At 40.9% G+C, this 13443-nt stretch overlaps 1 protein-coding gene across 1 annotated transcript; it reads right to left on the bottom strand.

Annotated features, from left to right (window-relative positions):
* Positions 1-3198: 3198 nt before the first annotated feature.
* On the bottom strand, positions 3199-10923 carry odc1 (ornithine decarboxylase 1). Its single transcript, XM_020511447.2, has 12 exons — positions 10711-10923; positions 9770-9916; positions 9532-9685; positions 9151-9324; positions 8901-9073; positions 7779-7913; positions 6329-6410; positions 6098-6181; positions 5856-6015; positions 4267-4379; positions 3974-4188; positions 3199-3612 (listed from the first exon to the last, which is right to left on the bottom strand). The coding sequence occupies exons 3-12, from the start codon at positions 9631-9633 to the stop codon at positions 3465-3467; spliced, it is 1386 nt and encodes a 461-aa protein (XP_020367036.1). The 5' UTR covers positions 9634-9685; positions 9770-9916; positions 10711-10923; the 3' UTR covers positions 3199-3464.
* Between the last annotated feature and the right edge of the window lie 2520 nt (positions 10924-13443).

The following is a 13443-nucleotide window of genomic DNA, read 5'->3' on the forward strand; positions in this document are numbered from 1 at the left end:
TAGTAATGCACTAGGTCTGTACTTAAACCATATCAGACAACAATAGCATAGAAAAGGACCCACATGAAAGCAAAGGACAGTGGAGATCCCAAGGGGTGGAGGAAATACTAATAATGGTAATCATGGAGATGGGAATAAAAGTAAAATTGTGAATCTTGAGATATCTAATATTTCATCAGTTGTGAGGAGGTTAACCCATTGGAACAATGAGTTGACCAGACTGCCAGCATGGATTGTAAAAGGGTTAAATTTGTGGAATCATGCAGAAGCCCTTTGACACATGTCTGCACCACCAAAAATACAATGACTTACATTAGTCCCAATTTGCCACATTAGGTTCTTAACTTTATGACACTTCAGGTGCTCATCAAGTACTTTTAAAAAGGTTGAGGTTTCCCACCTCATTAGTCTCACTGCTGTCCCATTCAGCACACTCCAGATCCTCATCAGCCTCTCTAGGTGAAAAAGGTTTTTCCCTCAAATCTCCTATCTTTCACTTTAAAATTATGCCCCTTTGTTATTGACCCTTCAACTAAGGGGAACAGCTGTTTTCTGTTCAGCCTGTCCATGCATCTCAATCTTATACACCTTTATTAGGTGCCCCTTCAACCTATTCTGCCTCAAAGAAAACCACCCAAGCTGATCACCAATCTCTTAACAGAAATGCTCCATCCCAGACTGCATCCTGCTAAATCTCCTCTGCAACCCCTCCATGCAATCACATCCTATGAAGTGGTGACCAGAACACGGCATACCAGCTGCAGCCTAACCAAAAGTTCTGCACAGTTTCAACATAACCACCTCTCCACCTATCCTCTCCTCTATCCGCCTCCCACTCTCTCCCTATTTATTTCAGAAACCCCTTTTCTGATGAAGGGTCTAGGCCCGAAACGTCAGCCTTTCTGCTCTTATGATGCTGCTTGGCCTGCTGTGTTCATCCAGCCCTGCACCTTGTTGTCTCGGATTCTCCAGCATCTGCAGTTCCTACTATCTCTGATCCAACATAACCTCCCTGCTCTGTCCATGCCACAATTGATAGGTTAGTTAAAGTCCTACAGGATACTTAATACTATTAATTTGCTCTGGCATCTTCAGGAATCTGTGTACACGCACCCAAAACATCTGTTTCCTTAGATCTTGCCATTCATGGCTTACTTCCTTGTCTTGTTCCCTGTTCCAAATTGCATCACCTCACATTTTTGTGTATATATCCTCCTGTAACGTAACACATTCCTCCTCACTGCCAACCACCCCAATAGTCTTTTGTGTCATCTTCAAACTTAAGTACCATCCCCCCACATTCTCCTGTCTATCATTTATGAATATCACAAACAATGAAAAAGGTGCCCAGCACTGATCCCTGCAATCACAGACAGTTTTCCACCATCATACTCTGTCTCTTATCACAAAGCTAATTCTGGATCCATCTTGCTGAGTTACCCTGAATCCATGAGCTTTTATCTTCTCTACCATTTTCCCTTGTGACCTTGCTGAAATCCATATCGAATCCCTACAGTGTGGAAGCAGGTCCTTTGGCCTATTGAGTCTATACCAACCCTCTGAATAGCATCTCTCCAAGACCCACCCCCCTACCCTATCCCTTTATCTCTGCATTTCCAAGGGCTAACCCATCTAACTTACACATCCCTGGACACCATGTGCAATTTAGCATGACCAATCCACCTAACATACACATCTTTGGACTACAGGAAGAAACCACAGCACCCAGAGGAAACAGAGACACCGAGAATGTGCCAACTCCACATAGACAGTTGCCCAAGAGTGGAATTGAACCTAGGTGCCTGACACTGCAAGGTACAGTACTAACCAATGAGCCATCAAGGCCACCCATAAAACCACATCAACTGTTCTACTCATCCAAACATTTGGTCACTTCCTTGAACAAAATTCCACCAGATTTATCAGAGGGAGGTCATGCCTGACAAAGTTATGCTGATTATCCCTGATCGAGCTTTGATTTTCTCCTTCCCCATTTTCTAAGTTTCCCCATCACTGATGTTAGAACAGGGAACTATAGCCCAGTGAACTCATCTCTACCACCTTTCTTGTAAAGTAAAAAAAGATCAGCTGCCTTCTAGACCTCTGACACATCCTGTGGCTACAGACAATTAAAGAAACAAAACTGGGGTAAGGGGCCTGTAATTTCCTCATCTCCCATAACAGCCTAGGATACAACTCATCCAGACCTGGAGATTAAACCACTTAATCCAGCAAACCTCCAATATCCACATGTGGTCATCTAAGACACTGGTAGGGTCCATGATTCCCCATTTGGGGAGACACATTCCACAATGCTGCCCTCACCTACCATGATTTAAACTTCCTTAGTCTGACAAGCTAAATTTAACTTTATCCCTGAATAATTTTACTCTTTAAATGGCAGTGCTTGCTGACACCAACAACTGTGGGTAACTATGCCTGCACACTGATTCAGGAACACAATTTTGTTTGCTGACATTATCACACAGCTTTTGTTAGATGATGCACAAAGTATGCAATACACACACACAAACATTTTATTTTAAACTGGGTTTCAATTGTGGGGGTAAGACATGTTGGAGAATCCCCTGAAAGTGAGAGGCAGCCCAGAAGCAGGGGCTAGGGGGCCAAGAACCCAGGAGACCCTCTCCCCTACCACTTTCTCAGATCACAACAACCCCTCCCAGCCTCATTCCCCGCACCTCAGACAAATGATTTCAAGCAGCACACACGTCCATGTCAGCAAACAGCCTTTAAAAGATTTAGGGAGTTTAGATGTCATTCCCATAGCAGCTAATCAGCTTGCTGCTTTCCACTGACATCACTTTTTCCTTAGAATAGAATGAGACTGAAGTTTTTATACTTAGCATTTCAAGCACCTCCACACACCCATCTTTCCCCCATGATTTCAAGCAAATTATGCCTAGTCAATCCAAGTTGATATTTATGAATAGCTTGAAGTAGGAGGAAACATATCTAATGAAGAGGGGTTCTTAAGAACACAAGAAATAGGTGCAGAAGTTGACAATTTGACACCTCAAACCTACTATATCATTTAACATGTCATGGCTAAACAATATGATTATGACGATTCATGTCAGGCAGCAGCTGTGAAGCAAGAGCTAAAACTTGAATGGATATTTCTTTAGGAAGACAAGAGGACCTCCACAAGGCATTCTATAAAATGATAATAATGACTGGAGGTCCAAGTTTTATCTTTTATTTCAAGCTCAAATAAAGATACAAAAAAAAGTTATAAAAAAGTGTAAACAAGTTTCCATAGGAACACTTCAGAATGTGATCCCATCTCCTAGTCAACCATTTTGTTGCATACATAAACTAAACCACAATTTTAAAATTGAATCACTCAGAACAATTTACTGGTCCCAAAAGGCAGCCATTTAATATCACCCAAACATTCTACTTAAGATTGCCAACTAGTCAGTGAAATTCTATGCAACAATTTAGACATTGACTCTTCCTGTTGGAGAGCGTGAAGAACAAAGAAGTTCCATTCCACTTTCCCAGGCACAGGACGCCAGTAGAAAATTAGCAGCACGATCTTCAACATGAGATGGAAAGTCACCTTCCTTGATTTGTTGCAATAGTTGCCTAGGAGAATAAATAGTAGATTAAACAGTAGCATGCTGTATGGCAGAATATAAAAATGGTTTCAAATCTAAATAGGATACTGTATTACATGGAGACATTGAGATGACTAAGAGCAACATTTAAGTCTGTGTTGAATCAATCAGGCTACAAATTGATTTTGCAGACATTGATTTTCAGAAAATATTTCTAAGTCAAGTTTCAGGCTTGTGGGGAAAATGCACCATTTCCAGCTGCAACATCACTGCATTGTTAGGAGAGGGCATGTATAAAGTCTCATGTTTTCTTAATTTCGTTAGTACATGCTAAAATAGGAAAACCAAGAATGAAAAGAGAGTGCAGAATAAATAATGAAATACTGTACCAGATTGGCCTTGACATAACATAAAAAATCTGAGGTCTTTGAAATCCATTGAATGTTGAGGCAGCAGCAACAGTGTAAGCTCCCATGTTCTCAAACACCATCCAATCTCCAACCTGTAGCTCTGGCATACTGCAACGTTCTACAATACGATCAAGCCCATCACAGGTTGGGCCCCAAATACTGGTCAAGTACAGCTTTTCATCGGACTTCTGTTTCTAAAAAAAGTATTAAATAATTTAATGTACTTTTTTGCACAGCTTACATATAATTTAGGATTTTAAGAAAGGTCTTACCTTAAGCAGAACCGGCATTACATGAGCATGGTCATATAGTATGCAGTTGAATGATCCATAAACACCATCATTCACATAGTACATGAGGGTCCTGTCACATTCTTCATCCTCATCTTTAAAAGATATGTGCACTTATTAGTCACACTGTAAATAAACTTACTGAAAATAAAGTAAACCTTATTCCAATCAAAACACAATGCTACCTTTCAGATGGAATTCAGTTGCGCAAACAGGAAACTTGCACAAATTCAGGGATTATGCTCAACACATTATTTTGATTTGAAGTAACTAGTACATTAAATTAGGCTGGAGCTGTGCACGTAGTCTACATGGCCTTCAGTAAAGCTTTGATAAAATATCTCAAGACACTGGTCAAGGCAGCAAGAGCTCATGGGATCCAGGACAACTAATAAATTGGATCTAAAACTCACTTAGTGGTAGCTGGCAGAGGGTAATGGTCATTGGTTGTAATTATGACCAACTGTGTCCAGTAGCATACTGCAGGCTTGTAATGTATATTAATGATTAGAGAACTGTAGGATATTCGATTAGGAAGTTGATGGATGACTCAAACATTGTGATTTAAATATGGGGGAAGTATATTACAGGGTGCACAGAAATGCATCAAAAACGTTGTCTGGGCTGGAACGATTCAGCCAAGAGACTAGATAGGTTGGGACTGTTTTCCTTAGAAGGCTGAGGGACAGATTTGATTAAAGCTTACAAAAAAATTCTCCAGGGCATGGACAGAGTAAATAGCAAAAACTTCCCTGCCACAGTAGTGGCATCAACACCCAGGAACAACACAGTTTTAATGAAAAAAAAAAATGGGTACTTGGACCCCACTGTCAAAAAAAAAGTAGTAAAGGCAGGAACAAGACAAGAACTGTTTAGATGAATAGTTAAAACACCAATGCATAAAGCTACAGGCCAAATGCTGGAAAATGAAGTTAGAAATAGATGGTTGATTACTGCCATGATTGTGGAAAGAGGATCTTCAGCCAATGTAAATACTCTTGACATTTATAAGTATAAAAATTGTAGTCAATTCTTAAGTTACTTGAATTAATGTAACAGTATTTAAAAAAACCACAATATAGAGATCTTCAAGGAAGGAGTCCAGCAGGTTAGTAAATAAATAGAAGTTTACATTTAGTGCTCCATTCCCTCCTGGTTATTTGGTCTCTTGGCCGATCCAATGCTTTTTATATTTGCATCTTTATTAAATTTGTACACTTTCAATTTCTGCAACATTCTAATATTTCATACGCCCAAATGAATTTCAACATAATCCCAGAGGACAAAGCATTGCTCACCAAGATGACCAAGGGTGTAAACCGCGGATCAGAGGATCACCACACCTTAGGTGGAGGTAGAGGTGGGACTTTCATGGTAATCTCAGCTGATACAGGAAGTGGGCCCATGTATTTGGTGTCATCAACAAATAACAAACATTAAATCAACATGGTCAAGATTTCAGCATCTTACTGGCATGTTTCAGAGGGTAATATATTTTATTAAATCCTAGTTGAACAGAATTTCTGTGTTAAACATACAATAAATGGCTATATCACCATTGATACACCTACCAGAGTTGCTCTGTTCACTGAAAACAACCTTCTTGGCAATAATGTTCACAGCAAGTGTGTAAGCAGATGCAACGTAGAACCGACCAGGCTCAGCAATGACTTGAACCCCAGAATCAGTGGGGAAGTATTTGTCCAGTGCAGGATTGATAACAGCTGCAATCTAAAAATTGAGAGAGTCAGAGTCAATCAACTTTCACTTTCAGATAAAATTTCACTCAAGGATCAATAACAATGCTTCTCACCTCTTCAAATTTGAGTTTAGTGTCTTCTGAACCAGGAAAACCACCACCAATATCAAGCAAGTACATGTTGTAACCATACTCTACCTACAAAAGAAGACAACATGGCAAGAAAGATGAAATGAGTAAGATACTAATCTAAATAAAACTTTTGATGGCCTCAAACGGCACTAAGAATGGTAGCATCATCATGCACACAACTGTTAAAGTGAATATATTAAAATAAATACCTACCCCCATATCAAAAACAAAACGAGCATCTGCAATAGCCTGGGCATACGTTTGAGCGTCTGTACAACCACTTCCCACATGAAAGCTTTCACAGGGGAGACAAAAATTAGTCCATACAGTCAGTACCTAATAAAGCCAATATTGAGTTCAACCAATGAGCTACAGGAGTGCTTTTAAATCTTCAAACCTCTCGAACATGAATTGCATTTTTTTTTTTTTTAAAAAAAAAACCTCTAATCTTATAACCCTGTCAGACCTTCTAGTAGTATCTTGCCTACAAGTGAATGTGCTCATCCATAACCAGCACAAGTTGTCAAAAGAAAAACAAAAAAACTGCAGATGCTGTAAATCAGGAACAAAAACAAAGTTGCTAGAAAAGCTCAGCAGGTCTGGCAGCATCAGTAAAGCAAAAAACAGAATTAATGCTTCGGGGGGGTCCAGTGACGTTTTTCAGGTTTGTCGTTCACAGATGCTGCCAGACCTGCTGAGATTTTCCAGCAACTTTGTTTTTGTTCTAAGCTGTCAAATAATCCTGTATAAATATTGTCAACTGGGATGACAACGTTATGAATTCAGGACAAAGGTTGCTGAATGGACAAATATATGATGGATGAAGGTTAATGCAGAGAAGTGTGAATATATTTTGTTAGGAAGAATGAGGAAAGGTAATATATAACAAAATGATACAATTTTAAAAGTGGGCACTGGAAAACAGAAGTCAGGAAGCATACAGGCACAAATTGAAGGTGGCACGGCATTTTTTGAGAAAGTGGTTAACAAAGCATATAGAATGCTGTGTTTTATAAAATGGAGATAGGGTATCAAGCCAAGGAAACTACGGCGAATTAATAAAGCACTGGCTCTGCCAAAGCAAGAGTAGTGTCTAATTCTGGAAGGATGCAACAGCATTCTAGAATGCAGAGATGAGAATAGCTCCTGGGATGAGGGACTCCAGTTACACGGATAGGCTGGGGTTTTCTCCTTAAAAGTATTGAAGGGTGATTAATGAAGGTGAAGATAATCAAGGACGTGGACAGGGTCGATGAAGAGAACCTGCCCACACCAGCAGAACGAGAGAATGCAAAGGACACTGATTAAAAAAAATTCTTCCTTTTGGATTGGAGTATAAAATGCACTATGGTTAGCATTGCCCAAAAAAAGTGGGCGAGACAGAGTCTTAGGCCATGATTGAGACTAAGAGGATCAAAAACAATTTGCAAAGCAATGAAGAGCAGGAGTCTGGGAATGGACAGGTCGCTCTTACAGAAAGCCAGTGTAAATTGGTTAGACAAAACAAAAACAACCTTACTGCATTGTAACCTTTTGATTTTCTGTACTGCATCAAAATTTCAATTAATTAGATTAACCCAAAATATGTTCAAATGTTTCAGCACCATCTACAATGGAATTGCTCAATTCTGAAGTAAAATTCAAGATAACATGAACAATTTACCTTACTCCAATAATGTCAATACCCAGCTCTTTGGCACGCTCAAGGAGGAGTCTACTAGTCTTAAGTGTCGCTCCAAACTTCACACTTAAGCGGCAGATTGCCTTGGAATCATCAGCAGCAATGCGCAGAACTAGCCTAGGACAGAGGAAGAGTTGGATGCATTTTACGCCAGGATTTGACGTTAGTTCGATAAAGGCGTCAATGAAACATTATAAAAGGAGAATCCCATATCCAGATGAATCACCACAGGCAACCTAAAAACAGGAAAACCTGCGCAGGAAACAACATCCCAGAATTAAGACCTGCCAGACAAAATACCCTGACAGATGCTAGATCAACTAACATGGCTTGCTCAATCAAGAAATTCTGAAACAATCAGGTCAGAAAAAGAAAAATTTTACAATATAAAAAAAGTTATGCAGAAAGAAACCCCGACATGCAAATCTAAAAAGGTCGTTTTGGTATCATTGATGGATTATCCCACACCTGAAGCGCAAGCAAAATGTTCAGACCACCGTTCAGCCAAGGTTTTCCACATCAAGTTTGGTTCTCCGTCATTTCATGCAAAACCCTGATGATTTTCCCCATTCTACCAACCAAACTGGATGTCCAGTCATGAAGACAGACATGCAGCACAAAATGTTACTGGTCATCCTGCATATTTCCAACTAATAATTAGATCTCTTTTTCCCTTAGGAACTGTTCAACATTTGAGTTCACTTGACTTCTCTGCATTCAAGCATTAAACACAGCTTAAAGAAAACACTTTCATTAGCTTTAAATACCTCATTGTTTTGTTATTAGAATTGTTAAAAAAATACCATGTAATCAAAAATTGCAGAACTGATTGAAGTGCGGTGGGGGTGGACATATGCAATTAGCAGTTCTAAACTATCTATACCTTTGAAATACATGATGATTTTCTTTCTCACCAAATAAATTTTCATCTATTAATTCCATCACTCCCTTAAATATCTTTGGATGTATCATTTCAAAAACATCAAAAAACTGAAATCTTTTAATTCTTATTTCCTTAAAAAACCAAAGCTATCCTCAAGATCCAAAATTACTTGTTTTTTTTAGTACAAATTTGAGATTCGAGTATACAAACCAGCAACTTACTTTGCACTTGGATGACCTCTTGCTACTTTCATCAGTTCCACTTCACTATCAAATGTCATCATCTGCACCCCATGTGTTGCAGCATATTTGATTTGAGACAATTGTTTACATGGGTTGGCATAGATTATTTTCTCAACTGGAACATCAAGGCTCTGCACCATCTGAATTTCAGTCTGCAAAGAATGACTGCATTAAAATCATTACAACAGCACAGCTTAAGCTAGAAAACACAAGTCAAAATTTCACATACCTTGCTAGCACAATCAAATCCAGCACCCAAAGTAGCAAGAGTTTTAACCACAGCCTTATCATCATTGCATTTGACAGCATAAAAAGGAGTCACACGAGGAAGAATCCTGTGCCAGCGCATGTGTTTTTTGACAACATCACCCAAGTCGGCAACATAAAAAGCATCTTTGTCATCCTAAGAATATAATAGCACGAGGTCAGATTTCCATGCTAGAAATACTTCTAAATTACATACTTAGTACAGAAAAATGCTGATGGGAAGGACAGGTGGCCAAAGCCCACAGAACAACACAGTTTATGTGGAGAAAGGAAAGCAAAGTCAGTTTGCATCACTTCAAAAAGTAAGACAATGAAAACTGGCAATCAAGTAACAAACACTTACAGAATGAGACACTTCATTTATTTTGCTTTCCAAGATGTCTCTTGCACTAAATCCTTCCTCAAGAAAGGCAAAATCAAATTCACTATTGCTGAAGTCATTCATTCTGAAATTTATAGGAAGATGCACGAAGTGGGAATCTTCAGTATGCAACAAACTAGAAAAAAAAAGCAAGTTAAGTGATACCGCGACAACAATCCATTATATTCAACATGCTTAAATGGCAAAAATTTATACCTACACAGGCAAGTAAGAGATGGAATCGAGTTAAAAGCAGAACTCAGCTGTCTGGCCAAGGTGGCTTTCCGACAGAGTTAAACCCTCGAAGATACAAATCAAGGTCTGGGCTCTCTGCGTAGCCGTTATATACCTTCCTGACTTGTTCGTTCTGAAACAGAAGAAATCAAAGACCTTTATACCAATAAATAATTAAAAGTGAAAGCATGATTGCCCCTCTGAACTAAGCAAGTCACAGCGCACAAGTGGAAGCAACTACTCTGCAAGCTGAGTGCCTCTGTAAATGGCCACTGTCACTCTGCTCTGCACAGCTCAGCGAGGTCAGCGACTGTTGCAGTGCGCACGGCCTCACTCAGCCCTGCACAGCTCAGCGACTGTTGCAGCCAGCACGGCCTCGCACCTTCTCTCGCCCCACCCCCGACGTCACTCAGTTGACTGACAGGACTGGTGTCCAATAAGCAGTGGAGCTCTCCAAATCACGCGCACAACAACGCTGTGTTTATGACCAATTAGGAATCGGAGGTGGGCGGTGAAGGCCGCTCACCGGCAAAATGCCGGCGACCTGGCGTATTTCTTCAGAGCAGCCGAAGCGACAGAAACACAGGACTTCACAGTGATCACTACCGAATTTGCACTTAAACCCCAGTCAGCCCACATCTTGGTATCAGGTGGATTCTCTTTACAATTCCACGTTGTCTACACTGACGACTTTTATTTAAAGTAAGGGTTATTAATTCCCTACGAGCAAACCGGACCTTTTTGTTTTAAATTAAGAGATACAACCGTTGTAATTGCGCTGTAGAGAAGGTGACTTTCCTGGCGCCATCAACCCACATTAACACGTGGCATTCAATAAAGTCACGTCACTACATTCGTGACTTTTTTTTTCTCTCCTCACCAACGGCCTTTCTCGTACAGAGGAGCAGTAAGAGGGAAAACAGTTACCTTAAAAAACATTTACGAAGACTATGTCCATCGAAGAAATCCGTCTAGAAAAAAAAAAGGAGCGCTCTCCTCCCTCACAGCACCAACCCCGCCGCTGACAGAACACAGCCGGCTGCTGTACCGCCGCCGCCGCCTTTTATAGAGCGAGGCCGGGTTGCCAGGCGACGTGTCCAGCCCAAACCGGTCCTGATCGGTTTGCTCCTGTCTGTGATCTTTGGAGCGAGGACACCCCAGACCCCAAAAGCCTTTACGTCACTATGATTGACAGGTCCTGGCGGACTGCCCCCTCCCCTCCCCTCCCACCTTCCCCGGCCAGTGCGCAACAATGAGTCCTCACCACCAGCAGATTGAATGCTGGAGCCAGGCAGGCTGCTTCAAGGAAAATAATACACCGCCAGCACATTAAGTTAATAGTGCCTGGCGTCTACCTCATGCACCAATGCCAGTCTGGACGGCGTGGCTCCGTCGAGCAATTCCCTGCCACGCTGAGGCTTTTTTAAAATTCATTTGCAGGGCGACGGCATCAATGACGAGGTAGCAGTTATTGCCCAAAGGGCAGTTAAGAGTCAACCACATGTCTGTGGGTCTGGAGTCACTTGTAGGCCAGACCAGGTAAGGATGGCAGTTTCCTTCCCTAAAGGACATTAGTGAACCAGATGGGTTTTTCCCCAACAATCAACAATGGATTCATGGTCATCATTAGACTCTTAATTCCAGATATTTTATTGAATTCAAATTCCACCATCTGGCGTGGCGGGATTTGAATCCTAGTGCCCAGGACGTTATCTGGGTCTCTGGGTTGGCAGTCCAGCGGTAATACCACTAGGCCATTGCCTCCCCTGCTATTTTGCATCATCCTGTTCAGACAGGTCCGTGGACCAAGGTGTACAAAAACAGAAGTTGCTGGAAAAGCTCAGCAGGTCTGGCAGCATCTGTGAAGAAAAGAAATCAGGAGTTAACATTTCAGGTCCGATGACCCTTCCTCAGAACTGGACCAAGGTGGCGCTTGCTTGTCTGCTCAGAGGCAGGGGCACTGCCACCGGGAAGGTAAGGTCGCCATAGTCTCACCAGGCCACAGGGCTGCCCTCTCAGAAAGAGATGACCGAATCGTGGTGGCTTAACCTCAGGGCCACCATGCCTCAGGTGAGGGGAGAGATTGAGATTGAGAGCCCTTTGTGGTAACCTCAGCCAATGTGGGAATTTAACCTCTCTGCAAACTAGCCAACATCAAGCTGTTTTCTAATAACATAGCTCTGGAGCGGATGGGACTTGAAGCCAGGTCTCCTTGGACACTAGGGAGAATACCACTTCATCACTGATTGCTTAGCTCTACATCACTTCCAATTCCACACAATCAAACTACATTTTTGCACATGAAAGAAACTTGCTTACACTCATTTCTCAAGAAGAGGTTGTCACTTTTCTTCCCGACCCACGTCAAATAGAAAACCAAACCTTTCTGAAGCGTAGAGGTACTTTTATATGGAAAGCTGCTATTTCAATCCAGTTTGATACTTCCTTACTAAACTTGCTGATTGTAATTACACCCTCCAATCAGTGATGAGACTGTGGAGTATCAGGTTTACTCCTCACGAATTCCTCACTGTAGATCATCCATTGGACTTAGCTATCACAGAAGACATTGAACTAGAGTAAAAGCAAATCATCTTTAATCCTGAGGGACAGTCTCAGCAAGAAGACTGCGGAGAAATTCAAGTTGAAGAAAATTCAGATATGTGTCAACAATTTAGTTAGGCCATATGGGTTAGTCGTTCAAAACACAACCACAATACCCATACACATTTCTGGTGCAGATTGCGCTGTATATTATGTTGATATTAGCATGTGCAGTGTGAATATGCTAGAATCATAATGTTAATTTGACATCTGCTGCTACTTTGGAATTAATGCTCAGCTAATACTGTCTCATGCACAGATGAGCATCAGGAAGGATCCACCACCAATGCTATTTAAAGGGATCACTAATTTATTTCAGGTTATTTGGTGAATGATTTCTACTGGCTTAAAACCCCTTGTTTCCAATACTAACCAGGCAAAAACTATCCACTTACCTTCCTGCAATATTTCTGGCCAGTCTTCCAATGGAGAATCCAGGTTTCCAAGAACTATTACTGAGAGAGGGAGAAAGAGAGATTTGCAACTTCTGGGGTTTCTCCCTTACTGACCGTCTCTAGGTTTATGAAAACAGAACTCAGGTCGAAAATGGGCTGCTAGATAACCATCACCGCAGAAGCCCCCACAGTTTTTCCAAAACTAGGCTTTTCAGCAACTGTCATAAACCCTAGCTGCTATGTCCTTAAAAGAGTTGCTTATCTTTTATGCACTTAACTTTCCGTAAATGGCAGGTAAACCACAGCACACATTAAACTTTGAATTTCATTTCCAAGAAACATGATGGTAAAACCTCTTTCAATCCAGAAAGTGTTCCATATCTTAGTTTTCCACACTGTCCATGAATACAAATAAGTATTCCCAACAATTTGCTCAATGATAGCATCTGCTCCTGATCATTTTCAGCATTGAATGCAAAAAGCAATTCAAATGTTTCAAATGTTAAGACACAAATTGATGTGTCAATGCCTGGAGTGTGACAGTATTGAATCCCCCTGAATTTGATAAATTAGGAAGGATACTGGCCTGTATAGCCTACATCATTGACAACATTAATATGTTCTCTGTTAGGGTCTGCAAGCTTGAAGTCAAATCTATCAA

The sequence above is a fragment of the Rhincodon typus genome, chromosome 5 (genome assembly GCF_021869965.1).
Source record: "Rhincodon typus isolate 14 chromosome 5, sRhiTyp1.1, whole genome shotgun sequence".
Lineage (NCBI taxonomy): Eukaryota > Metazoa > Chordata > Chondrichthyes > Orectolobiformes > Rhincodontidae > Rhincodon > Rhincodon typus.

Coding starts and splice junctions, on each gene's coding strand:
- odc1 (XM_020511447.2), bottom strand. CDS start 9,633: ATGAATGACTTCAGCAATAGTGAATTTGATTTTGCCTTTCTTGAGGAA. Junction 7,914..8,900: donor AGAGGTCATCCAAGTGCAAA/GTAAGTTGCTGG, acceptor CCTCTGTCCTAG/GCTAGTTCTGCGCATTGCTG. Junction 4,189..4,266: donor TAATGCCGGTTCTGCTTAAG/GTAAGACCTTTC, acceptor TACTTTTTTTAG/AAACAGAAGTCCGATGAAAA.